Source organism: Lynx canadensis, chromosome C1, assembly GCF_007474595.2.
Source record: "Lynx canadensis isolate LIC74 chromosome C1, mLynCan4.pri.v2, whole genome shotgun sequence".
Lineage (NCBI taxonomy): Eukaryota > Metazoa > Chordata > Mammalia > Carnivora > Felidae > Lynx > Lynx canadensis.
In genome coordinates this window covers 157,633,558-157,661,057 of record NC_044310.1, presented here as the reverse complement: position 1 = coordinate 157,661,057, position 27,500 = coordinate 157,633,558, and the positions used below count along the sequence as shown (strand labels likewise).

Sequence of the window (27,500 nt, the reverse complement as noted above, 5' to 3'; positions counted from 1 at the left end):
AACTGTGAAATCATGACCTGAGCTGAAATTAAGAGTTGGACACTTAACCAACTGAGCTACCCACGTGCCCCAGTATTCTACTTATCTCAACATTTTGGTAAGGGGCAAATACTTAACATTCTGGAGTTCAAGGGGTAGTGGCTAGAGGCATGGAGCGGGTGATAGATATCATTTTGAATGGGAAAGTCTTTCAATTTCCTTTACATCCTATTAAGCAGGCAAAACCTCAATATTGGGCAGGTGCCATCCTGGCCTTTCTATATGACCCATCATCACTGCCCTTCTTTCCAAAGAAGGCTTGGAAAAGGACCCTGGGACATCCCGAGTGGTGGTTGGATTCCCTCATTTATCAAAAGAGGCATGATCTAAATGAGTCCAGGTTGGATCAGGTAAAGAATGAGACCAAAAAGGAGATGTGTCCTTGAAAGCAGCCAATCTCATAGCCTGGGGGCAGGCATTTGTTGTCAGCTGACTCACACTGCCTTGGGATTAGCCAGCTCTACTTTCTGTTTCAACAATAAAAAGTCTTGCAAAACTGCTGGCATGTGAGACAGAGGTATCCAGAAGGTCTTGGCATCTCTTCCAGCAGCATAATGGGTCTTGGGGAAGAGACTCGTGAGAGCGTGGTCCATGCACTCCACCACCAGGGAGAGGTCCATGTTCACAAAAGAATTAGTGTCTTTCAGTTTGTCTAGACCTGTAAAAAGAGACAAAAACACCCTTACTCTTTGGAAGAAGGGGAGAAGGGGTGTGGGAGGCTAGGGTGTAAAGGGGAGGATGCGTATGTGGGTATTTATTTTGAATTGGCTGTTATAATTGAGGCCCTTTGTGGTGGGTTTCTATCTGTTCTTCAGGAAAGGATACAACCGTGCTTTCGTTAGACCCCTGGCTCTCAAACTTGAGTGGGCAGCAGAATCTCCTAGAGGGCTTGTTAAAACCCAATTGGTGGGTTGGTTCTGACTCACCACCTGTGAGATTCATATATAGCCTTTAATCCTACAGTGTTAAAGTGGGACCCAATAGGTAGGTGTGAAGTGGGACTCAATAATTTCCATTTCTATCAAGTTTCCAGGTGATGCTGATGGTGCTGGTCCAGGGAACAAACTTTGAGAAGCACTACTTTAAAGCAATGAAGGACAGATGCTTTATAGTCTATGAGGCCCCTGAGCCCAGGAAGTTGTGGGTTCGAGTCCAAATTTGTTTTAAGGGAATACTATATAGGAAATGTGGGTGTGCATGTGTGTGCATACGTACACTCACATACCACGTACTTCTATAATTCAGTGAATAAAGAGGGAATCATCCCCAAAAGTCTTGACTCAGAATGCTAAACACAGGCTGGTTATCAGACAGATGAAATGTCTGCCTAATGAATTATGATAGCTTTAAAGAGGCAGGTATTTTATCAGAGATTGGTAATGGCTCAAAGCATTCCTCCTGTGCTCTTAAAACATACCTGAGTTGTGTCTTCTTAAGAGAAAAGTCTATGATTTTTAAATCTTCCCTTCTACTTCAGGCCTTAGTGGCTGCAAATTATTCAAAAAACCTAACTGAGATTACCTAATAAGCTTAGTGTCTATTTTAAACTCTTACAACTATTGCCTTGGAAATGAAGAAAGGTGAGCTTAAATTTGTGGTCTGCTTTGGAACTGTGAGTCTGGCTGATGTCCAAGTCCTGATTTGGAAAATTCTAATAAGAACAACCAGTAAAAGAGAGGATACCTGAGCCAGGGGCCAAGTAAAAAATAATTTTCAGATGGTAGTTCATGATATATCCATAGGCATTTAGAAATATCAATGTCAATATCAAATAGAAAAAGCTCTTTTAAATGAGGGATTTTTTTTTCTGAACTACTTAGAATCTTCAGAGTTGGTAATGAGTGAGAAGCTGAGTTTTTAATGGCAGAGGTTCTCAGCATATAGTGACATGATGGCACTGGGAGGTTTGTCAAACCAGACATTTTCGTTGATATGTATGTATGCATCTGTGTGTGTGCACAAGTGTGTGTGTGTTGGGTGGGGTTGGGTGGTTGAGGAAGTCTGTCATTCTAAAAGCCTCCCCAGGTGGATCTGACTCAGCTCTTGGCTCCACCTCCAAAACTTCCAGCCTTGAACCTTGTCACAGTTGGCTGACTTACCAAATCCATCAACAAAGAGGCAGGATCAGAGTTTTAAGGGTAGAGTGACACAAAGTTAGGTGGGGCCCTGTTCGGCTCAAAGCAGGAGCTCAGTAAGTGTTTGAGGAATGTCGACTAAGCTTGTAATAAGACCAGGAAGTTTGAGGTGGAGGCAGAGCCCTGTTACAGGAAGTTCCACCAGCTCCTTAAAGCCTTGTTTACATTATAGTGCAGGGCCCAAGGATAAATGGTGGTCAGGCTGTCTGGGTTCAGATCTAGCTCTTCTACTTACTAATTGTGCAACATTGGGCAAGTTACTTCTCTATGCCTCTGTTTCTATAAAATTAAGGTAATAGCTACTTCATAGGGTTTATTTGGGCATTTTAAATGAAAGAGTCCATGTAAAGCACTTAGAGTGGTGACAAGTACATAGCAAATGTTCAGTATATGTTAGTCATCATAATCTAGTCTATTATTATTTCTCCATCCCTGACTCAATCTGATTTATGTTACTTCTCCTGCTCTCTCCACCCCCACCCCCACCCCCCCAACCCATGCATTCTTGCTCTGGAAAGCTTCCACCCAAATAATTCCTTCCTGTCCTTTAGGCCTTACTCTAACCTGACCTGTCTCATAAAGGCCACTTAACTAGCAATGCATTCATCCAGTTCTGAATTTCTTGGGTAAGTAGAGACTGCACCATCTAGCACCCACTCTGGGCTTTTGGGCTCTGTCTAAGAAGTATAGCATCAATTTTCTTGCACATTGTAGAGTCACTGTTTTACAGTTTCACGTGGTTACTTTTTCTTGTCAACTTGACTGTATACTAGGTAAGGGTCAGAGTCTGAGTCTTTATATTTTGTAACCTCCATGAATCCTTGAACAACGTTTAGTGAGTGGTTGTTTACCAAAAAGAGGAGGTTTATGTAAAGTTGAAGATGGGGGGGCTCCAGCCTGGACACAATCAGGAGGAACTGTATAGCCTTCGGTAGGACATGCACCTTTCTAAGCCTCTGCTGACTACTCCTATGGTTCTTTTGAGGAGTAAATTATAAAATTTATAAGGTGTTTAGTATAGAACTTGGCACTTGGTAACTGCCCAGTAAATGTTTGTAAACCCTTGAAGTGAGAGATGGCACTGGAATTAATATGAATCTCTGATCCATATCTAGGATTCCCTATTGGTATATTATTATGAACACCTTATTTTTTTTTTTCATTTAATTTTGAGTCTCCTTCGTGTTGTCTATGATAATGAACCCTAGAGGAACCCTGGTCCACCAGAGACTTACTTTTTTCAATGTAACCTTCTCCATATTGTTGTTTTATATCTGGAGACAGATGTTTCCAAATGGCAAGTTTTTTTTCGGTGGCCTTTATTGGATCTGATAATCCTGTTTTGAATAATCCTGGTTCAATACATGAAACGTGTACACCAAAAGCTTTCATGTCCCGTCTGTGAAAAGAATACACTGATGATGTTTAATCCAGCTTGGTTTGGAGAATGTTTGCTATTTGGATGACTATTTTCTTATGAATTTTTTTCATGGAATCACAGAATTGGATAGGTTGGAAAGGAGTAGCTTGTTCTATGCTTGCAGCTTGCAGGTGAGGAAGCTGAAGTTCAGGGTGGCGAAGGGAGGGTGGTTTAGTGGCAGAATGGGAAAGGCATCTGGGTAGGCCCATCCCCAGCTTAGTACTCCATGTGAAGCCAGATTCTCTCATTAAATTGACAAGCATTCAGGTTAAGGACAGGTTTCTTCTCAGTACGCAAAGCACCTTCTGGAGAAATGGACTGATGATTGGCCTGGGTGGATAAGTTTACCTCCATTCTAGGAATGTGAAGAGATTGTGGAACAAGTGAGGCTAGGCTGAGGGACACAGTGTGACAATCCTTGATGTGGCTAATCTGTTCCCTCTGCTGCTCAGTGAGCTCTTTCATTGTGTGGCCTCAGAAGACCAAAGGTCTGCTCATTTACTGGGCAATAAGGTTTTAGGGGAATCATGGTACCCCCCTCCCCTCCCCTGGGCCTTTTAAAGCAAAATAAAGTATTGCAAACCATTATATGAGTAATTACCTCCTAAATTTAATTTATATTTCCACCAAGGATATATAAGGAAGTAATTACTCATTTTATACAAGTCTTTATCCTAAGATTTTTAAAGAACTCTACCAATGAACTTAAAATGTGATTTATCTTAGGTTCTGCTTTCTAGCAACATTCCTAGTGGTTAGTTTGCAGTGTACTTAACTAAAAATACAAATTATCTTGATCTTGAAAGATTTTGAAAATATGTTGCTTGCATTAAAATTTTAAGGGTTATTTTCCAACTTAATTGTACTTCACACACCTATCTTCTGATCTCCTTTGGGTTTTGGAAAGTATTTGGGAAGATTTGTCTCCCCACCCACTCATGAAATACCATATAATCTGGGGACAAAAGGCTTTAAGTCACCCAATAAGCTTACCAGGTAAGTAAAACCAGCATGAAACCAGTATTTTTGCTTGGCAAATACAGCTTTAAAGAGACCCAGGCTTCTTCCAGTTGGACCACTGTCCCTAAACCCTCCTACATATAGAAATTCTGGAGCTGCCACTTGACTGTGGCCTGCATGCACAGTACCTTTTCCAATACCAGTTCCATGATTTAGAAAAATACCCACTCTTTATTGGGTAATTTCAGGCATGTAGAGCTGTATTGCAATCACACAAACACTTTACTTGAAAAAAAATTTTTTTAAGTGGTTATTGGTCCCCAAGAGGATAGGAAGAAACCCTGTTGCTTTTTGTCTTTCTCTTTCCACCCATCATGTGGCCCTATACCCAGCACACAAATGGGAAGTAGATGGCAGAATAGGGTGACATCTGCTTGGAGGGAAGTCCCAGGAAACAAGAAGGAACGGGAAAGATCACAGAGAGGAGCTGAGGAAAGTGACCCCGTAACATTGTTTATGCACTGCACTTGAGCATGTATGGATCTGACTTAGAGAAGCAAACTCTGGGACAACCATCTTCTGTATCCTAGACTGGCTACTGTGTGGTACATCTATAGGACATCTCTGGTAGCAAACAGGAAAAAGTACAGAATGATGGTTAGCAGTTGTGACCTGAATACAACCTCATCAATTGTCTGCTAAAACAAAAATATCAACCTTCTCTATAGGACTTAAATAAGACCCATAGTCTCATATAATTCCAAATATTCAGCATAAAAAGAACTGGAAACATTCCAAAAGAACTGGAACATTCCAAATGTTCAGCATAAAAAGAACTGGAAAATCTCAACTCACATGGGAAAAGACAATGGCAGATGCTAATGCCAAAAGGACACAGATGTTGGAATTATCAGTCTTTAAAGCAGCTATTATAAAAATGTTTCAAGTACAAAAGAAAATACTCTTGAAGTCAATGGAAAGTTACAGCACTTCTCCCCAAAAGGAAAAGGCAAAGAACCACATGAAAATTTTACACTTGAAAGATATAATAACCAAAATAAAGTATTTATTGGTTGGATTCAATAGCAGAATGGTGATGGAGGAACGTCAGTGGATTTGAAGGTAGATCATTAGAAATTATCCAATTTGAACAGGAGAAAGAAAAATGATTGAGAAAGTGGACAGAACCTTAGGGATATGTGTGATAAAACCAAAGGTCTAACATTTGTGTTATAGTCTCAGAAGGATAAGAGAAAGAATGGATTACAGGAAAAAATGTTTGAAGAAACAATAGCTGAAACCTCACCAAATTTGGCAAAGATATAAATCTACAGATTCAGGAAGCCCTGTGAATGTCAAATGTTATAAACCCAGGGGCGCCTGGGTGGCGCAGTCGGTTAAGCGTCCGACTTCAGCCAGGTCACGATCTCGCGGTCCGTGAGTTCGAGCCCCGCGTCGGGCTCTGGGCTGATGGCTCGGAGCCTGGAGCCTGTTTCCGATTCTGTGTCTCCCTCTCTCTCTGCCCTTCCCCCGTTCATGCTCTGTCTCTCTCTGTCCCAAAAATAAATAAACGTTGAAAAAAAAATGTTATAAACCCAGAGAAATCCATGTCTGGGTGCACTTTGTTTGCTAAATAAGTCCTTTGTTTTAGGCTCTGGGGTTCTCTGGTAGGCACACACGAAAATGATGTGGTCAGTGCTTTCTTGGGGGAGCAAAATCTCCACCTCTGATTAGTAAATTCCTGCTCTGAGTTTTATTTGGAAATGGAAGCACCAGAGGAAAACTGTATTTCTTGTCCTCAGGGTGGGGTTGGGGAGGTTATCATCTCTTTAGCTGTAGTGTCTGAAATGTATGGGAATATGGGTCAGGAGCTTGCAGAGAGAGAGAGAGAGAGAGAGAGAGAGAGAGAGAAAGCTATGTAGCTGAGTCATTATTTTGTGATAATTACATTTACTTTACCAGATAATTTTTCCACTGAGGGTTTATTTATTTATTTATTTTAATGTTTATTTATCTTTTAGAGAGACAGAGCACAAGTGGGGGAGGGGCAGAGAGAGATGGAGACAGAATCTGAAGCAGGCTCCAGGCTCTAAGCTGTCACCACAGGGCCCAACGTGGGGCTAACCTACAGCTGTGAGATCATGACCTGAGGGAAGTCAGACACTTAACTGACTGAGCCACCCAGGAGCTCCTCTACTGATGGTTTAAACAGAATGGTGTTGTTGTGTCTGCAACTGATAGTTAAACTAAGGGAGAGAGAGGTCTGCCTTGATTTAGCCTCCCTGTATGATTCCTTAACTATTTAACAAACTGACTTGTTGAATACAAATTCACCATGGCTATCAGCATCATGCATCAATGCAAAAAGTAAAAAGAGGCTTGTCTAGACTTAGGTCCAAATCTCAGTTCTACCACTTACCAGCTGGGTGACCTTGGGCAAGTTACTTAATCTGTTTCAGGGGTATTATCTATTGGGAACTATTATTGGGAATAATTTAAAGCACTAAATAGAGTGCCTAGTGCATAATAACCACTCAATAAACATTACCAACTAATATTTCTTAGTATGTCAATGTTTACTTTACCTTAAGCTGTCATTGAAGCCTTCTAATGCATATTTGGAGAGAGTATAACCCCCTCCACCAAGTGCAAGCCGACCTCCAATGCTGGAGACATTGATAACCCTTCCTTGAGCTTTTTTGACCAAGGGAAGCAAATTTAATGTCACATTGATGAGTCCAAACAAGTTCACTTCAATAGGTTCCCTGTAGTCTTCCACTGTCAGCCAGTCGGTGGGAGCCAGCACTCCGAGAACACCAGCATTGTTGATCAGACCCCAGAGACCTAGAACAGAGAGGAAAGAAAGGAGTTGTGATAGAAGATGGCACTGATATGGGCATCCTTGATGGAAATACAGCCCCTGCTTTACACAATTGTGCCATTTCCTCCTTCTAGCCATGTTCCTGCTTTGAAATACATTACAGTTTTGGGAAGTAACTACTCTCAGAGAAGGTGGGAAGCTAAATTGGAATAGTTGAAGCTCTGTTACAATTTCACAGTAACTCTATTTCTGGTTCTGAATGTAAAATACTGATACTGTCTGAATGAGCCTTTTACTTTTTCATCTCAGATGTAGAGTAAAATGGTCTATTTTTCCCACTTGCTAGATGGCAAAGTGAGAGATTATTTATAAACTGCTTTTTACAGACAAAGAGCAGTATCAATCTACTTCACATCTATTTTTGGTAAAAAATCTAGTCATCGAAAGTTTTATTTTATGATGGAAAACATTTAATATTGTTAAATTTGTTTGGAAATCAAGTAGTAAAAATGGTCTGTAGGGGCACCTGGGTGGCTCAGTAGGTTAAGCGTCTGACTTCGGCTCAGGTCATGATCTGACGGTTGGTGAGTTAGAGCCCCTCATTGGGCTCTGTGCCGACAGCTCCCAGCCTGGACCCTGCTTCAGATTCTGTCTCCGTCTCTCTCTGCCCCTCCCCTGCTGGTTCTTTCTCTCTCTCAAATATAAATAAACATTAAAACATTTTTTTAAAAAATGATCTGGGAACATTATCAAACCATTGCTTTTAAGGTTCAGAGTCTCAACTACACAATGAAGATGTGATAGAGAAAAATCACATACATTTGGTTTCTTTTTTTCCATTTTGGACCCTAATATCTTCATTAATGAGAATATTTCAAGCTTCATTCAAGCCAATAAAAGTCCTCTAGTTTGGAATGCTGTCTCTTGGCAGAATGAGGTCCGATGGCTTACTACTCTACCACAATGATCTAAGACAGCTTTATCAGAGTCTCAGGCTATTTTCTACCTTTTCCCATGGAAAATGTGTGAGTTGTGGAATGATTTTAGAGTGAGAAGTAGGTCCCAGGTATCCAGATGGCAATTTGGGGATTGCTGTCATGATCTCCTGTAGCTTTTAGCTCCAAGTGCCTTTGCTGTATATGTGGCTAAACTAGAACTTCACGAGAGAAGAGCAGGAAAACTCAATACCTCCAATTCACTTCTAAATTTGCCCACTGAGACTTATGACTGAGAATAATGGGGGCTGTGTCTTTCATGCAAACAGAGAGCTTGCAACTTGGAACGACTGAGGGCTCTATCCTAAGATTTTCCCAATATTCTCCAGTACCATAACTGGTCTTTTTTTTTTTTTTTTTAATTTTTTTTTCAACGTTTATTTATTTTTGGGACAGAGAGAGACAGAGCATGAACAGGGGAGGGGCAGGGAGAGAGGGAGACACAGAATCGGAAGCAGGCTCCAGGCTCTGAGCCATCAGCCCAGAGCCCGACGCGGGGCTCGAACTCACGGACCGCGAGATCATGACCTGGCTGAAGTCGGACGCTTAACCGACTGCGCCACCCAGGCGCCCCTCCAGTACCATAACTGGTCTTTAGGAGACATTTTCTTGAAAGGCCATTTAAGATCCAAACACATTTAACTTAGCTGTAGCTACTTTACAACACCCCCTCCATTTTTCCCACCCCTGTATCACTCACCTTTTTCCCCAACTTGGTTTTTCACCCACTGGGCAGTCCTCTTGACATTCTCTGGGTCCGTTACATCTAGAAGCACGGTGTGAAGCCTTTCTGAGGTTTCCGCCTTTAAAGCTGTTGATTTTGATTCAGTCAGACAAGCAGCAATTACATGAAATCCTTTTTTATCAAAAGTTCTGGCTGCCAAATTTCCAAAACCCGTGTCACACCCAGTAATGAAAATGTACTTATCAGTGATGTCTGCAATCTTTAGTTGTCTTTTGTAATTCCATACAAAACCACAAAAGATTAGGAGGGCTAATACCCAAAAGAACATGTTCTTTCCAGTATATGATAGGAACTCTCCTTTCTTGTACAATAAAAGAAGATGGTGACCTGAATGTTCAAAATTAGAAAGAAAATTCAAATTAGAACCATCAAAGGATTATAACCCAATTTTTACGAACTTCAGATACTTTAATGCATTTGAGTAGATAGTTTTTTAAAAAACAATAACTGTTATTTAGTTGGAAACATGGCCATTTAAGTGCTAAACCATAGCTCTAAGTAATGTGAAAACCAACCAAGCTACAGTCAGAGAAAGTAAACAGGAGAGAGAGAGAGAGAGAGACAGAGAGAGAGAGAGAGAGAGATTGAGAGATGCCATGGCAAAGCTGACACAGGTCATTGGGTTTGATGTGACAGTAATCTCATGTGTGAATTCATCTATCTGAAACACGGACTGTCATGGTAAAATCTTATCTCTTGCAACTTCATGAAACTCAATCTATTAGAAAATGTTCAATTTCAATTGATTGATTAGATTCTTAATTATTCTTAGACTGTCAGCAAAAGGAGAGTATTTTGGTATTGCCATTATGAAAATGTTCCTAAGTTGGTTTCCAGTTTCTTATTTTCAGTAGCTTATTGTCATCCTTCAACCCAACTCTAAAAACCATCACAACACCATGCAGAGAGTATGCAGTGTGCAGCCGCCAAGGAGTTCATGGAGAGAGGGTGAGATGAGTGGGAAGAGACTGAGGGATGCTGGCCGAAGGCACAGTGTCCCAAACAGAATCAAGAAGTCTCAGATTCTGTTCTCTCTGGCTTTCTGTGAGGAAAAAGGTTTGCACGTACATAGGACAAAGGAGAGCAAATTCTTTCCTGAAAACCATGAAGCTTTGACTATAAGCAGTGCAGAATGACTTGGACAATTAGTTTGACAGGGCTAGATGGCCTAGGGCCTAAAATCAAAAAGGTGGAGGGCTTCCTTTCCCCTTTACTCAGAAGACTGCACCTGCACTTTGCCTCAGCATGTATTACCTTTTTTTACTTTTTTTAAATTAAAAAAATTATGTCATGTACACTTACTACATCAATTTAGAAATATCACACTTCTTTTTGGATTAAAAATACATGTTAAAAAAAGAATATTATATTAATTTTATAATCTTGACCATTTAAATGCATATGCTGTCTTAAAAGTTACAGTAATTATTGGGGCACCTGGGTGGCTCAGTCAGTTAGGCATCAGACTCTTGATTTCAGCTCAGGTCATGATCTCATGGTTTGGGCTCTGTGCTGACAGTGAGGAGCCTGCTTGGGATTCTCTGTCTTTCTCTCTCTGCCCCTCCCCTGCTTGCAAGTACTCTCTCTTTCAAAATAAATAAATAAACATTAAAAAAGGTTATTATGCAGTGTTTGGCTGCAAAATTACAGTTGTGAATGAATCAAGCAATTGTATGATTGAAAACAAGGGTGATATTAATTTGGAAGTGTACTATCAAAAGTATCACAGCGAGGGATTTCAGACTATTTGGAGATATAAAATTCCCCAATATATACATATTCCCCATAATATAGATATAAAATATGTATTATGATGTTTGTTATTTACAAAGACAGCCAATACCGTCAATTTTACTGTGGGTACCGGTGGCCAGGGAAGGGCAAGCTATCCCATAGGACAAAGTGAACAAGAACTGGAGGGCATTTACCTGTTTGCCTAGGTCTGAGCATCACGATGGCTCAGGCCTCCTAGCTCAGCCATAGGCAACACAAAGGAGGAAGATTGTTAGAGCACATGTAACAGTGTCCCAAACAGACATGTAAGAGCAGCCCTGGGCCTGTATTGGCTCTCTCTGCCTTTGGAAGCAAGAGGGGCGGCAGAAAATATCACCCTGGGAAAAACCCTATTTCCTTCGCTTTTGACTCAGAAAGTTTCCTTTCTTTGCCCCATGTTCACACATATCTCTGCCCTTGATCCAGAGCCACCCTTAGAATCAAGAGGGGCCTTATGTGCTAAATAGAAGATAAGACTTGAGTTGAAGTTCAGACCTTATGGGTGCTTCTGGAATCATGACTGTTTATGGACACTGTGTTCAAAGTACTTGCGAGGCCAAGCAATTTTATAAACTTTGACCTTTCTCTCTCTCTCTTTTTTTAATGTTTACGTATTTATTTTGAGAGAGAGAGAGAGAGAGAGAGAGAGAGATTGAGAGAATGAGAATGAGTGAGCAGGGGAGGGGGCAGAGAGAAAATGGAGAGAGAATCCCATGCAGGCTCTGTGCTGACAGCATAGAGCCCAAACCATGAGATCGTGACCTGAGCCAAAATCAATAGTTTGATGTTCAACCAACTGAGCTGCCAGGTACCCCTGGACTTTCTTTCTTTTTTTTTTTTACAATTATTTCCTGGTTTTTCATTTGAACCATTTAAAAAAATTGTTCATTTTTTTTCCTGCTTGTAAAAGTAACTTATGCTCATGGTAAAAAGAATTTGGCAAATACGGAAAAAATTAAAGAAGGAAATAATGATTATCACATTTGGCTCTTAGTGTTTTGGTAAGTCTTCTTGTATATATATTTTCCTGTATACGTAAATGTTTCTCTCCCTAATAAGGAATAGAAATATACAGAATTATACACACACACTCATGTGCACACATACACACAATTTTTGTCTGCTGCTTTATAAGGAACAGATTATTTCAGATAAAAAATAACGCAAACTAACATATCTTCTTCACTTCTCAAGGAAATTCTGGGCTCTGCCTTCATCTTTTTTCCCAGAAAAAGATATATAGGTAAAGAAAGAAAAGGCAAGAGAACTATCAATTGATAAAAATAAGTCAGAGGTAAACATTAAAATATGGTAGGTTTGAGCAAACTAGTTGATTCTTTTGATACAGCTGTGCCTATTTCTAAAGCAGTCAAGTTTGTAGACTATATTGGCTTAATAATTTGGCATAGTTTCACAAATCTTTCCTGCGTAGGAGTTAATTGATTTGTGGCAAATCAATGTCCATGTAGTAGAATTTTCCCTTCTCAAACATATAAATACATTAAAAATGTATAATTTTGAGGTGAAGTGTTGGTGTAACTACCTTTTGCAAAATTTCATGTTTAGATATTTTAAGGAAATTTTGTATTTATAAATTCAATTAGTATAGTGTTATGTTCAAGTCTGGCCTCAATAAATTGAATAATTGGATAACTAAATGTTGAATATGTTTTCTGAATGGATTCTGTAGCCTTAACTGCAATCCAAACCCCATGGCATTATTTGAAGAAGGCAAATGCTCATGGAGTTTAATGTGTACTAGATCAGAGAGTAGAAACTTTCTATGTTGTCAAGTTTTGCCGGGGGCAAGCATAAGGGGAGTAATCACAAAAGAATGGTTTACATTTGTGAAGCATTCTATGCTATACTTTTACATATAGATCTCATTTGGTTCTCTCAACAGCTTTTTGAGTTAAAGAGGGCACATTGTTTGCCTCATTTTATAGAAGAATCAATATGCTAACTAATAAATGTAAAAGGAATGATGGAATTAGAAAATCATCATTTAGCAACTGACATCATAACAATTATATCAGAGAAGTTTGATCAATGAATGCTAAAACTAGTAGGTGAAATTCTGATAAGAAACCATTATAGAATCTCAAAAAATCTCCCCATAAGATAGGCACTAGTTAAAAAGAGAGTAATAATAATTTCAAAGAAGAGAAATCTGACAGGTACCACCTTACCCAAGTGATAAAAATTAACACTGCTAGTCATAGGACAAACCAACATTAGGTGCCTCCTGGGATGGTGCACTGGAAAGGACATAGCAACACTTTTGTACATAAATGGATCCTAATCCTGCATGGAGCTACATCTTCCATAGACAATATATGGCATATACTCTTTAAAAATGTCAAAGTCATAGGGGCGCCTGGGTGGCGCAGTCGGTTAAGCGTCCGACTTCAGCCAGGTCACGATCTCGCGGTCCGTGAGTTCGAGCCCCGCGTCAGGCTCTGGGCTGATGGTTCAGAGCCTGGAGCCTGTTTCCGATTCTGTGTCTCCCTCTCTCTCTGCCCCTCCCCCCATTCATGCTCTGTCTCTCTCTGTCCCAAAAATAAATAAAAAACGTTAAAAAAAAAATTAAAAAAAAAAATAAAATAAAAATGTCAAAGTCATGAAGGAAAAGAAAGATTGAAGACTGCTCCTGATAAATGGAGACTGAAGAGATATGACAACCCAATGCAACATGTGATACTGGACCAGAAAACTATTTTTTTCTTTTTCTTTTGCCAGAAAGGATGTTATTTGGTCAACTCATGAAATTTGAGTGAGATTTGTTGATTTGACAAATAATATTGCATTCTCAATAAATATTAATTTTTCAATTTTTATAATTTACTAAGATTATATAGAAAGTTCCTGCTTTTTAGGAAATATACACTGAAGTATTTAAAGATTAAGTAGCACCATGTCTCAACTCAGTGAAGACCATGTCTTTAACTCTGTTAAGAAAATAATAAGAATATTCATATAAATAAGTAAACATATAAAGGAAGCAAGCTGAGTTTCCATTGATAGATGAATGGCTAAAGAAGATGTGGTTGCCCAACCACAAACAGGTGGTTGCCAGGGCAGAGGTGGGGATGGTGGGGGTGGTTGTGGGGGGATGAGTGAAATAGGTGAAGGGGATTAACAGGTATAAACTTCACTTATAAAAGAAATAAATCCCAAGAATAAAAAGCAGAGTATAGGAAATATAGTCAATAATAATGTAATAACTTGTATGGTGATAGGTGGCATGCATTTTGTAATGTATATGAATGTCTAGTCACTATATTGTACACCTGAAGCTAATATAATATTGTATACCAACTATACTTCAATTAACAACAAAACCCCCACATACATATGGTTATAAAGAGAGAATGAAAATGCAAATGTGGTAAAATGTTAATATTTGGGAATTCTGGGTTGTATTATTTTTTCAACTTTTCCACAAATTTGAAATTATTTCAAAATAAAAAAGTACAAATTTGGCAAGGGAAAATAAAACATTTTTTTTTCCTGAGAAAAGGCTTCACTAGACCCAAAGGGTTTCATGCACAAAATAGGTAAGAACTCCAGCACTGCAGAATCTAGTGACCTTGGACTTCTACTCTTTGGTAAGTTCACCTTCACAACTAGTGGAGAAAAACAAAAACTCAAACCAAAGCAGTAAGATTCCTTCCTCCTTCCTCATCCTCTCCATTTCTCCCTTACTTCCTTGTTCCCTAGCCAAACACATTTTTCCTTGGTGACAAGCCACAGAGAAGAGCTTTTTAGTTGTTAAGGATGGGCTCACACTTTTGTTCAAATTTTTTTGAATATTTATTTTTGAGAGAGAGAGAGAGCATAGTTGGGGAGGGGCAGAGAGAGAGGGAGACACAGAGTCTGAAGCGGTCTCCAGGCTCTGAGCCGTCAGCACAGAGTCTGACGCGGGGCCCTAACTCATGAACCATGAGATCATGACCTGAGCCGAAGTCAGACGCTTAACGGACTGAGCCACTAAGACGCCCCAAAGATGGGCTCACATTTTAAAATGTGTTGTCTTTATTAGGTACCTCTCCAGGCTGAGGGTCATTTCAGATGCTGGTGTCCCAGCCTGCAGCTGGAATCCGGGGGACTACCAACTCTGACCTAGAGTTTTATAAAGCCTGTCCTTACCCCAAATATTATTGTCTAAAAAATACTGGTTCTTCTTCAATTCTTAAGGTTCACATTCCTCTAGGTCATCGGACCAGTCAACCATAAACCAATACATACACACCTCTGACCTCTAATAGTATTTTAGCCAAGATTCCATGTGTTGTCATGTTCCTGAGCAGCAGCCCTTGGTCAGAGTCATTGGGAACATGACCTGTATACAGAAGCTGATTGATGGCTGGTTGGTTCATTGACCACCAAGAAGTAAATGAATAACTGTGATTACTATGGCTGCCTCAACAATACACCGCCAGCCTGGTCACCTTCACATGGCTCCTTGGTCCCTAAAATTCAGAGACTTGGGGCACTGACCTTTGTGCCTTGGCTGTTTGTTTATCTGCTTTGTCTTCCATCTCACAACAAAGTGCTTACCAGGGGTACACATCGCTTGGTTCAAGGCAAGGAGCACCTCATCTATAACAGTCCTCTTAGGATGCAGTGGCTATGAGCCTGTGGACTCATCAAAGGTGAGAGCAGAGTAAAGGAGAGCAGGTCTGCAGCCCTCACACTGCAGCGTGTGGACAGCCGCATCCTCTGAACCAGTCCTGGAGATATTTCTTAAGCCCAAATAAACACTAGCCACTTTGCTAGGAAAAATAAATGTGGGAAGCAAGGACTGAGGCCACACACACACACACACACATGGCAGTAGGGCAGGGGTTAGGAACCCAGGTCTCAAAATCAGACAGGTAGAGGTCTGGTCCCAGCTCCTCTATCATCAGAGGTCTTTGGGCACATTATTTATATTTTCTTAGCCTCCATTTTCCTATTTGCAAAATGGAAATAATAACTTTTCCGTTGGAGAGTACCTCGTAAAAAAAAGTGACTAAATATCTGCTACATAGGCAGAAGCTTATCGCTGTGGCAGGATCAATTATGCTCACTTGGGAAGGCCTGTGGTACTTCTCCTATTTTGGGTCAAATAATTATTTGTTGTGGAGTCTGTCCTGTGCATTGCAGGATGTTTAGCAGCACCCCTGGCCTCGATCCTCTACATGCTAGTAGCACCCCCACCCCAGTTGTGACAACGAAAAATGTTTGCCAGTTGTCCCCTGGGGGACAAAACTGCTTCCATTTGAGAAACACTGGTCTAGAGGTTCCTTGCCTTGTGGGTCCAGAACTTCACAACATCAGAACTATTTTTCTGGAAGCTCAGTCATTAGTTCTTTGGTGGTGCCACATTGATGAGAGTTTATTTTTAATGGCCTTACCAGAAAAGTTTTATTACTTATAAAATATAACTCACATCTTGCTAATATTAATATTAGTTTCTATGATTTAGAAAAAGTGCCTTTTTGTCATCATGAGGTTGGAGGCAGTGAAAAAGCCAAAGTTAGAAATTACCAAGTTAGCACTCCCAACATTTGTGAGGCCTCAATTCTGGCTAAGACTTTTGAGTTTGGGCCACTACAGGTTCCTCTGTGGAAGCCCTTCTGGTGGGATGCCAATTGATTCTGCAGAATTCAGAATATGGTACTAGAAAAACCATGGTACTTGGATTCCCAGGTTCACTTGGATTCCCTGACCAGTTCACCAGGTCAGGTAGGAACGGTAATAACTGCTATGGTTTATTGAGTGCTTGCTGTATTCCAGGCCCTCTGGTAGAATCTATGAATATTTATCTTATTTATTTATTTATTTTTGAGAGAGAGATACAGAGAGACAGAGAGAGAGAGACAGAGCATGAGCAGGGGCAGCGCAGAGATGCTGGGCTCGAACTCATGGACCGTGAGATCCTGACCTGAGCTAAAGTCAGCCATTCAACCAACTGAGCCACCCAGGCGCCCCTATCTTACTTAAACCTTACAGTAACATTATCTCCATTTTTTTTTTAATTTTTTTTTTTAACGTTTATTTATTTTTGGGACAGAGAGAGACAGAGCATGAACGGGGGAGGGGCAGAGAGAGAGGGAGACACAGAATCGGAAACAGGCTCCAGGCTCCGAGCCATCAGCCCAGAGCCTGACGCGGGGCTCGAACTCACGGACCGCGAGATCGTGACCTGACTGAAGTCGGACGCTTAACCGACTGCGCCACCCAGGCGCCCCAACATTATCTCCATTTTATAGAGAAAGAAACAAATTCAGAAATGCAGGTTAATTGGCTCAAGATACAATCATAGTGCTGTTTGGGGACCCCGGCCACTTTGATTTGGCTATTCATGCTTTAATCCTTTGCTGCACTGCCACCTGGATTCCCACTGAAATCTGGGAGTCTGGGCTATGTGTACAATTCTCTACAACCACCAGTACTTGTGTGATACTGGGTATTAGGTAAATTAGTGCTGTAGAAGGAAAGAAGGAAGAAAAGAAAAGAAGGAAAAAGTTTCAACTCTAAGCCCAGGGTTCTGGTGATAGTTGGGTTAAGTCTTTGAGCCCTCTGAACCATCAGGTGAAAGGCTAATAATAGCAATATAATGTTCACACTTCCAATTTAGGAAACTTTAAGAACTTTTGAAGAGTGTTCAAGTAACATTTATCTCATTTAATTGTCAAAATATTTCTGTGAGCTAGGTACAGTAGGTATTGTACATGAAGTTATCAGCCAGAGAGTGGCGAGAGCTAAAATTCTGATCTCTGAACCCCTAGACTGTGTGGAAGGAGAAGGAATAACTGCAAAGAAATTAGCACATTATTGGTTAGTAGGAGGAATGGAAATACTTTATCAAAATTCTTGACCACAAAGATTCAAAAGGAACCAAGAAAGGAGAACTAATTGTGTCTTTCATTTGCCATGCAAAATGCTTTGTTGCTTTGGGAAAATATTGCAACTCAATTGCTGTCCTTGCTCACTTCTGCTTTTTTTTTTTTTAAACTTTCTATAACTGGGTTTATTTCCCTAGTAAAAAGTCCAAAATAAGATGCTTTTATTTCACTTCTCTTACTCATCTTCCTCTCCCCTTTAAAATTAAATGACACAATTAAAAATAGGGGCGCCTGGGTGGCGCAGTCGGTTAAGCGTCCGACTTCAGCCAGGTCACGATCTCGCGGTCCGTGAGTTCGAGCCCCGCGTCGGGCTCTGGGCTGATGGCTCGGAGCCTGGAGCCTGTTTCCGATTCTGTGTCTCCCTCTCTCTCTGCCCCTCCCCCGTTCATGCTCTGTCTCTCTCTGTCCCAAAAATAAATAAACGTTGAAAAAAAAAAAATTAAAAAAAAAAATAATAAAATTAAATGACACAATTAAAAATAAACAAAAGAACTGAGAATAATGTCTCAATGTCATTCTGAGCAATGCTTTTCATAAGAAATATATAATTCTTTTAAAATACATCCTCCAACCAGATTTCATTTCATTTCTACATAACTCCATGGAGGGCTTTGTTTTAGAAAGCAATATTGAAACTCGTCAATCACACTGATTGATAGGAATTTGTAGGGTTTGAATTTACTTGCAATTTGTTGCAATCATGGCGTAAGTTGAATCAACAACTAAGTTGTTCATTAAAAAAACATCAAATAGAGAGCATTTAGAAGTAGCTTTCTAATATTTTCTTTTTGAAGTTCTCTTGCACAGCTTTCGTAATATCGATGGCATTCTGGACATATATGTCCTTAGTACATTTAAATATCATTAACCTAGCTAAGTATACCAAATTCCTTTTTAGTTTGATCTTTTCATTGAAGTAAGAAATTCTATTTGTTTGTTTTTGTAACCCAAGTGACCTTTCACAGATTTCGGCTGAACTTTTAAGAAAAATAAGTGTTTAGATCTAATGACACAAACTAAATCATATGACTAATAAATTATGTTTCTGTGAAAAAAAATGTTCAAGTTGGGCACCCAGAAATCTAAGGAGAAAATTTTAAGTGAAGCCAAGGGATCCTATATGAAGTATGCTTCCATTAAGTAACAAATGCTTCTTTGAGGGTCTGATTAAAATAATAATTGATGATGATGATGATGAAAATGATCATGATGATATAACTGAGGAGGTATTTGTCATCATGGAAACATTAAGTTCTCTCATTCAATGGAATGAAGAAGCTCCTTTGACAGTGACAATTCCCTTGAGTCCTGCTTCCTCCAGGAGGGAAGTACCCTGGGTGTACTTTGTGTGGTGGGACCAGTGAGACACGGAGGAGGGCGTGCTTCCTTTGCAGACTCATTCATTCAGACAGTCTCCTAGAAGAGGTCTGGCAGCCACTCTTAATGTAGGGAAGGCCTGACGCGTGTACATTTGGCGTTTTTAGTTCTAAGGATAAAAGTATCTCTGAGTTGCTTCTGCCTTTTCTCAAAACTTTTTCATTATCATTTATCATAACACCTACAATTATTAATTAATTAATTATCCCCGGTGCCCCTAGTTGATGGCTTTGCCAATATGTTTCCTGACAGTACTGGCAGGGTAAGAATTATTGGTAAAGCCATGGCTGCTTTACTTAAGAGATTGTATATTGTATATGATTTAGTTTATCATCACAAGGCTTCAAAAAAAGCTTAGAATATGGAGAGAATGTTAGGTATGTATACAGAAAATGTGTTCAAAACTGCAGTGTGTTTCTTTTCCTACACAGTCATCTTTGAGCGGAAGTAAAGGTGTGAGTTTTGAAAGTCTGTACCTTAAGAAAGTGACATTGTTATAAGGGTTTTAAGACAAATTCCCCCTTTCCTCATCTGAAATGTATGAGATAATGATTTTTTTCCTTGTATTTAAACATTGGGATTTGTTCTAAAATTGGGCGCACTTTTGAAGTCTCAAAAACATGAAGATGATACAACATTTAAATTTCATTTCATGCAGCACCTAGCCAAGGATATTCTTAGAGCATCTAACATATGCTAAAGGATACTAAGATAAATAAAGCATGGGGCGCCTGGGTGGCTCAGTCGGTGAAGCATCCAACTTCGGCCCAGGTCATGATCTCACAGTTTGTGGATTCGAGCCCCACGTCCAGCTCTGTGCTGACGGCTCAGAGCCTGGAGCCTGCTTCAGATTCTGTGTCTCCCTCTCTCTCTGACCCTCCCCTGCTTGCTCTCTGTCTCTCTGTCTCTCTCTCAAAAATAAATAGACATTCAAAACAAAATTTTTTTAAAGGATAAATAAAGCACTGTCCTTACCTTGGGCTAGTAGGGTAGGGGGACATCTCAGAGCTATTTGTACAACCTTAAGTTGATTTTTAATCTAAATGCATGTTTTATTTAAACTTTTTCCTCAGCTGCTAAAAATTAACCCATTGAGAGAGTGTGCCACGCCACCATTTTATTCATAAAGCCTTTAACAAAGGCTGCCAAGACTAAGTGGCAGAGAAGCCACTAAATTGACTTTCTCCCTTACCTGTTGCATGTTGGGAGTCAAAGTGAATACAGACTCAGACTGGGGGAAAAGCCCAATGTCTTCCAGGTAAAATGCCAGGCACAGGATCATGAAATGGAGAGTAAATATCTGAAGCAAGTTTACTGCTCTCATCTTAGTTTCCAGGAATCAAATATGCACTGTGAGGAGTTCCCTGCTTCCTTCTGCCCTAGAAGGTGTTTTTCTCACCCACTTTAGTGTGCATGTGTGCATTTGCCTCAGGTGACATCTGATAATATCGGCAAGGCCGGTTAATAAACAGAACAGAACTATAGGTAGCAAATCTGCTGCTCTAGTAAGAAACTCAGCTAAGATTCCTACTCTTTTTTGGAGCCCCTCCCCCATTCAGTTTCCAGCTAATTATAAGTTTTACAGATGGTGTCAAATAGGCACAGAAAGAATAACTAGATATAAATTGGATTGTAACTCTAGAGTGCCAAAGAATATTCAAACAGAGACCTGAGAGAGCTTAAGGCAAGGATCTGGGTGACATTGGGATCACTTTTATGGTAAGATGGACTCAGTGTCCATCACAACCTTCTAACATTGTTATTGTTATTATAGCATGAAAAATAACTCGATTAATTTTGTAAGAGTGAGGAAAATCAAAGGCAGTTTGAAGACTGACATGAGAAACCAAGAGATAAAGGACAGAATTCAGTCATCGGTTACCTTACTGAGAATGAACTGGGGCGCAGAAGCTGTTGTGGACCGGCTGGGCTAAGTGCCGTCTGCCTACTGTGCTGGGCAAGGAAGGGTTGAGCCACCTGACCACACTGATCCCCTGGAGGTGTTGATGCCTGGGCTTCCGTCAAGTTCTGAGTTCATATATGTGTGAGAAGTCCTCCGGTTCCCACCTTACTCTGAGTCACTCTTATATGACACTGATGACTAACTCTCTCTTCAGTGGATGAAGGAAGCCAAGAAGCTGGGGGTCATGTGTTCCCAAAGGAATTGGTAGTAGCTTCAGTAAATTAAATTTAGCAACTTTCAGAAGAGACTTAAAAATGATTAATAACATTCCTTTAACTCTGAGTGCAATCTCTTGACCAAATTCAGCGGTTGAAATAATGTAACGTGGAAACATTTTGTAAACTGTCTGGTGCATTGTTTTAATCATTTAATTTTGAATTATGATTACTGTTCATAATCTCTAGGGTTTTTTTTTTTCTTCCTGTTAACCTGCCTTTGCTAACTTAGTACTCCTTCCTTCCTGAGAGAGTAGGTAAGGGACACCAATCTGATGATTCTTTTTATCATTTTTTTTAACACCGATGAGCAAGGAGATCAAAATAATTTAGTGAAATGAGGTTCTGTACTTATTTATGAGTCTTAAGGTATGTCGAGGAGATCTTACCTAAATGATTTTTGGGACTAAATCACTGAGAACAGGAAAGGATGCCCCTTCCCTTCCCAGAGTTGTTCTATTTCAGAGTTTATCACAATTGACCTGCCGTATCCAGGGACTGCAATGGAAAATATTGAGGCTCCAGAGGAAGAGGAGGAAGAGACAACGCTATTATGCACCCGCCCCATCCCCTAGGCTACCACCTCCCCCCTTAGGCACACAGCCAGGTACAAACTCCACTGATTGTTTACTTTCAGTTTCCCTACATATCAGTTTATTGCTTTATGTCTCAGACTGCCCAGACTTCTGTCTTCCCTCTTTGAAAATGCAGTTTATTTTGGTTTAGCTGGGATGAGTGAATGAATGAACATATCTGTCTAGGTAGAGCTTGAACACTGCTATCACACTATAAATTAAATGGGGATCGTTTGTCTCCAAAAGAATAAGAAGCCAAGACTGAAATTTATACAGGTAAAGATGTAGGGCGCCACAAATATGCCAAATATACTTCTTCCCCTTTAACATTCTGCAAGTCAAAGTAAGGCTTACATAGAAAACCCCTTAGAGAAATAATACATTGACTTAGATCTACATGAAGAAAAGTATAAATGATTAATATCAGATCCTTTCTGTGAGCAAGTTATTGTCATTGAGATGGAGAGAGCTATAAGCACCTGGGTGGTCATGTAGGATTGAAGGGAAAAGGAGAAAGAAAAGGCTATGACATTAGTATGTTTTCCCCCTTGTCAAATGGTCCCATATAGGGGTTTAAGCAATGGAACTATTTGTCAGCAGTAACCATATCTGGACTGTAACTACATCTACATTCAAATTCACATCTTAAAAGCGAAATTTCCTTTCATTCTATTCCTTAACAAGGCAAACTATGAGATGTTACTTTGTTCAGCACTCTCTCTAAGTTAGTTACACTTCTGGTTGTCGAAGGTGATGTACACAATACAGAGCAAATTGCAATTCTATTTTTTCCCTAGTTCCTTTATAAAGCAAAAGATTGCACTGTAGATTTCATTTAAATGTATTCAATGTTGATAATTGGGCTGTACTTTTATAGGTACTGCCAGTGTCAAAACACTAAATATACGACTCTCCTTTTTCTTCTAAATCTCTATGTCTCCCATATTTCCCCCAATTTCTGTCAAAGGGTGCCTTCTCCACCTTTCCAGACACCAAAACGCAAGGAGAATGTCCAGATTCAAGACAGTCTCTGGTGACATATATCGGGTTTTCTACAACTAACTGCACTGTGCTGGGGTCCAAGCCAGACATAATCCTAAATGAGTCAGATGAAGAAAACCACTTACCCCAGCACCGTAGGCTGTGGTGGGTCCAGCTCCTGAATATGGTTGGTGTCACTCTGGTAAGGGGGTGGGGGGCAAGGCTGTTTATGCTGAGTGTATGTTGGCCTTCCCCTTCCTGGTATAGTATAATCCACTCTCTCAGGTCACTCCCAGTGGACTGTGCCTTTCTGAATAACTATGAGTTGGTATTACGTCTTTGTATTTTAAAAAGTGTACTTTGTAATTTTTACTTCCTCCTTTTGTCAACAGACAGCGCTCTTATTTCCAGTATAAAGATTCCCCTTTTTGCACCAACAATGCGTTTGACATTCGAGCTGCTTAATTGCAAATGCTGCCCATAAATGCCTTGCTAGGCTTGGTCAAAACTAGGAGCTTTGTTGCTCATTAGGCATTTCCTGACTCTCCCCATTGTAAGATGAAGCTGGGCTAATCTTTTGTTTCCCTCCACTGTAAAATCCTTACAAATACTAATAGTTAAGGACTGAATTGTGAGAACATTTAGTAGATTCTTTGAAGAAAGATCTTATTTGCAGAACACACAACCGTTTAGCTTACTCAAACAAGAGGTCTTGGTTTGAAAGATGGGGTGAGGAGTATTATATTAGGGAGCATTGCCCTGGAAAGAGCAAGAGAGATGAATGAAGCTTAATAAGAAAAATGTGACTCTCACAGAGGAAGGAAGTGGGTCCTCCTTTTTGTGTGACTGTCACATGTAGACCATTAAAAAAACCATTAAAAAGACCATGACTTAGGAATGATCATCTTGCCAAGTTTCTTGGTTTCTTCTAATTCAAGACAACTCCTCTGCCCCCACCCCCCCCCCCCGAATCTTAGTTGAGATGGCTAATGACTCAAATGAAATTAAGAGCAGATGGTAGATACATTACATTGTGCAATATGTAACACAGTAGGAAAGAACTCACTGGGATCCATGAAATGGAGAGAAGTTAGAGGTTAACTCTTAACAGTTAGAGATAAGTGTCTTCAGACCCTGTTTGGGGGTATTTTATATTATCTGTTCTGTGCCAAGCCTGCATTAGGTTCATGAGATACAAAGATGAATAGGGCCTTTTCTATTGAAGAACCACTTGCCATTAGCTCACTGAATGCTGATTAGGAGATCCTACAGAGGTTTTCCTCTCCTTGAATGGCCCCTGCTCCTTGCTGGCTTCCAACATGTGACTCTTACTTGTGACTTTTTTTTTCCCCACTCCTTGAGACTGTTTTAGATTGCCAAGGAAAGGATGATCTCACCCTTTGCTGTGGATGTGTGAAATGCTACAGCCTTTTTTGACAGCTATCTGGAAACATCAATTAAAATAAAATATACATGATATCTTTTGACCCAGCAATCTCACTCTCGGGAATCCATCCTACAAAAACAAAAGCCAGCATATATGTATATGTGAACAAGATGTGGCAAAAAAAATCCAGGAACAAAGTATTTGCCACCTGAAGTAGGATGGCTGAGTAAATTGTGGTGGATATGCACATGGAGTATTATTTCGGAGCCATTAAATAGAACAAATTAGAACTCTTCTACTAGGCTTGGAAGGTTTTTCAAGACCTCATTTTTGTAAAGCAAACAGAGAATCTCTGCATGTGAATAAGATATTTATGTGAACATGGAGAAAATATGGAGGGATATGTATTGGATTGTTAATATGGGTCACCGTAGTTAGGTGGTGTAGGGTGAAACAAGAGAGGGTGAGGCAAGAGAAAAAGGAAAAGATTTTTTTTAAGATTACAGTGAGAATGATATGATTCAGCACAATGGCAACTAGGGAAAAGTCTTATCCACACTCATGGCCTCCCCAAAAACACCAAAAACAAACAAACAAAAACCCTCAATCTAATATAGCCTTCACATCCAATTACCAATTTACAGGAAATATAGAGAATAGAGGAAACAGATTAAACTATATCCTGGAGGTCTCATCAGCAAACCAATGAGGGCAATTCTGAGGACAAATAACATGGTTTATTTAATAGAAATAAATTGCACAGACAAAAAAATGGAAAGGAAGTCTATTGATTAAAAGATGTAATAACCATGTGCAATATATAGAAATTATTTGGATCCTGATTCAAAGAAACATACATTAAAACAACAACAAATCCATTTGAAGCAATTTTTCTGAGACAATTAGCAATTTAGATAATGGAATAGCTGATTCTATTCAGAAATTATTGTTAATTTTCCAGATGTGATGGTGATATTAGGGTTATCAAAAAAAGAATGCTTGTTGTTTAGAATAATTACTGAAATATTAATGGATGAAATAATGTGATGTCTGGGAATTGTTTCAAAATACCATAGTAGTGGGAGGAGTGGATGTGTGTGTGGTTGGGCCAGGATTAGCCATGGGTTTATGCTGGGGCTGGCGATGGGTACCTGGGAGTTCAGGATACTAATCTGTCTACTTTTATGTATATTTGGAATATTCTATTATAAAATGTTTAAAACCTGATAAAACCATACTTTTTAATTTATATACAATTTTTTACAAAAGCATGTAGTTTTATAAAGATGATTATACACACACACAAATACATATATACATACACACATATAATCAATGTTCTTTGGAATTAAAGTTCAAAACTTAATTAGGCATTGTAGAAGCAGGGAGGGGCATACTGAGATTAGTTTCTGGTCTTGTAACTGGGCCTGGAATGCATAGCTTATTAAGAACAGACTGCTCACCTAATGGAAAGTTCAGTTTTGCTGTAGGTTTTTTACACTTCTAAATATACTTTCTTTTTAAAAAATTTTTTAAACGTTTATTTAGTTTTGAGAGAGAGAGAGAGAGAGAGAGAGCAAGCAGGGAAGGGGCAGACAGAGAGGGAGGCACAGAATCTGAAGCAGGCTCCAGGCTCTGAGCTGTCAGCACAGAGCCCGATGTGGGGCTCAAACCAAAGAAGTGAGATCATAACCTGAGCCAAAGTCAAACGCCCAACCCACTGAGCCACCCAGGTGCCCCTTCTAAATATATTTTCAAATTTTCCCTACTTCTTTGTCATAATGATAATAAAAAGTAAGATACCTCATTGCTATTTTATAAAATACATCAGATGCTTTCCTTACAGTCATGGAGTTGAAGTTGTATTTGTAAGCACCCAAATGTCAAATCAAGTGCTTTGGCTATTAACCAACAAAACTAGTCAGGCCCTAAGTATTTATGGTGCAAAATAATTTGTCAGGTGTTATGGGAAATACAAATAGACAACAAACTTGGCCATCAACAAGCTTGCAATGTCTGGAACAATTGTTTTTATTTTATTGTATTTTATTTATTTTTAAAAAATACTTTTAAGTAATCTCTACACCCAATGTGGGGCTTGAAATCACAACCCTAAGTTCAAGAGTCACATGCTCTATTGACTGAGCCAGCCAGGCGCCCCACAATTATTGTTTTTAAATCTAAACATCTTTATCATCTAGGTGTACTGGATTCATTTAGTTTGCAAGATTTATGGACACTATTCTATTGACTGAAATTTGTGAGATGCTATTAGCCTTTCAGATTTTCTGAATATAATGTTCTTGTCCTGCTTCAATACAATTAAGTACACATGGCTTTTTGGTGATTGTTTCTTTTTAAAGGTGAATTATTAGTTTGAAAGCAAACTGCCTAGAAGCTTATTTGACTATAAAACATCACATCGTGGGAATGGCCATGTTATTGTTAATGTTATTAATGAAACCGTCCCAAAAATAAAGGACATGTCCTTGTTATAATAGTCTGTTCAAGTTGATTGGCTGTAGATGCAGAAAATGACTCATAGTGGAGTATACCTGACCTAATGCAGGTCAGCTGCCCAGCCACCAGTGGCCCTCTGATGCAATACCAAACATTTGTTAAATAAATGTCCCAAGTGAACTTTTGTCTTATCTTTACAATGTCCTGGGATTACTGCCTGACAACGTCTCGAAGCAGGGGGCTAGTTTCTTCAGCTTCTCCTGAATGAGAGCCTTTCCTTTGCAGAACAGGGACTGCAGAACCTGGGTTTTGGCTCTGTTCCATCTGTATGGAGGCTGGTTTAACATTTAAACAAAATCTCAATAATTCCAAGAATTTTTTTTACTATTATCTTAGTTCTGTTATTAAATAAAAATATGATGTCATCAGAGAAAAATAAACAGAAAAATCATTCCTTATTTAGCAAATCAGAGCAATCCTAAAGTTCAGTTTAGTTTGTCAAGTAGTATGCTGCAAGCATTATCTCATTTAATACTCATAACAACCCTATCAGTTGTTAAACTACCAACTAATTTAAAGTTGAGAAAACAGAGACCCCGAGAGGATTAAATAATTGGTCCAATTTACTTACCTAGTTATTCAGACCCAGATCTGTCCTACGAGTACATTCATGATCACTATCACTATGTAGAGTACATTCATTTTGTCTTTGTAATGCCCAAAGTTCCGAAACCTCCCACAAAAGTCCACCAGAGTCGTAA

At 39.6% G+C, this 27,500-nt stretch overlaps 1 protein-coding gene across 3 annotated transcripts; it reads right to left on the bottom strand.

Moving 5' to 3' along the window:
• Nucleotides 1-27,500, bottom strand: DHRS9 (dehydrogenase/reductase 9). Of its 3 annotated transcripts, none has more exons than XM_030326116.1 (5): nt 27,371-27,500; nt 9,071-9,442; nt 7,140-7,398; nt 3,410-3,573; nt 1-697 (listed from the first exon to the last, which is right to left on the bottom strand). In XM_030326116.1, the coding sequence occupies exons 2-5, from the start codon at nt 9,381-9,383 to the stop codon at nt 474-476; spliced, it is 960 nt and encodes a 319-aa protein (XP_030181976.1). In that variant the 5' UTR covers nt 9,384-9,442; nt 27,371-27,500; the 3' UTR covers nt 1-473. The 3 variants fall into 3 exon arrangements, with proteins under 3 accessions (XP_030181976.1, XP_030181978.1, XP_030181977.1); XM_030326118.1 differs by lacking the exon at nt 27,371-27,500 and adding an exon at nt 23,039-23,201; XM_030326117.1 differs by lacking the exon at nt 27,371-27,500 and adding an exon at nt 21,041-21,179.

What these genes read in the sequence shown, in the direction of transcription:
- DHRS9 (XM_030326116.1), bottom strand. Translation starts at nt 9,383, where the DNA reads ATGTTCTTTTGGGTATTAGCCCTCCTAATCTTTTGTGGTTTTGTATGG. An exon ending in GGCTTCAATGACAGCTTAAG is followed by an intron (nt 3,574 to 7,139) that starts GTAAAGTAAACA and finishes TTCTTTTCACAG; the next exon opens with ACGGGACATGAAAGCTTTTG. An exon ending in AGAAGGTTACATTGAAAAAA is followed by an intron (nt 698 to 3,409) that starts GTAAGTCTCTGG and finishes CTCTTTTTACAG; the next exon opens with GTCTAGACAAACTGAAAGAC.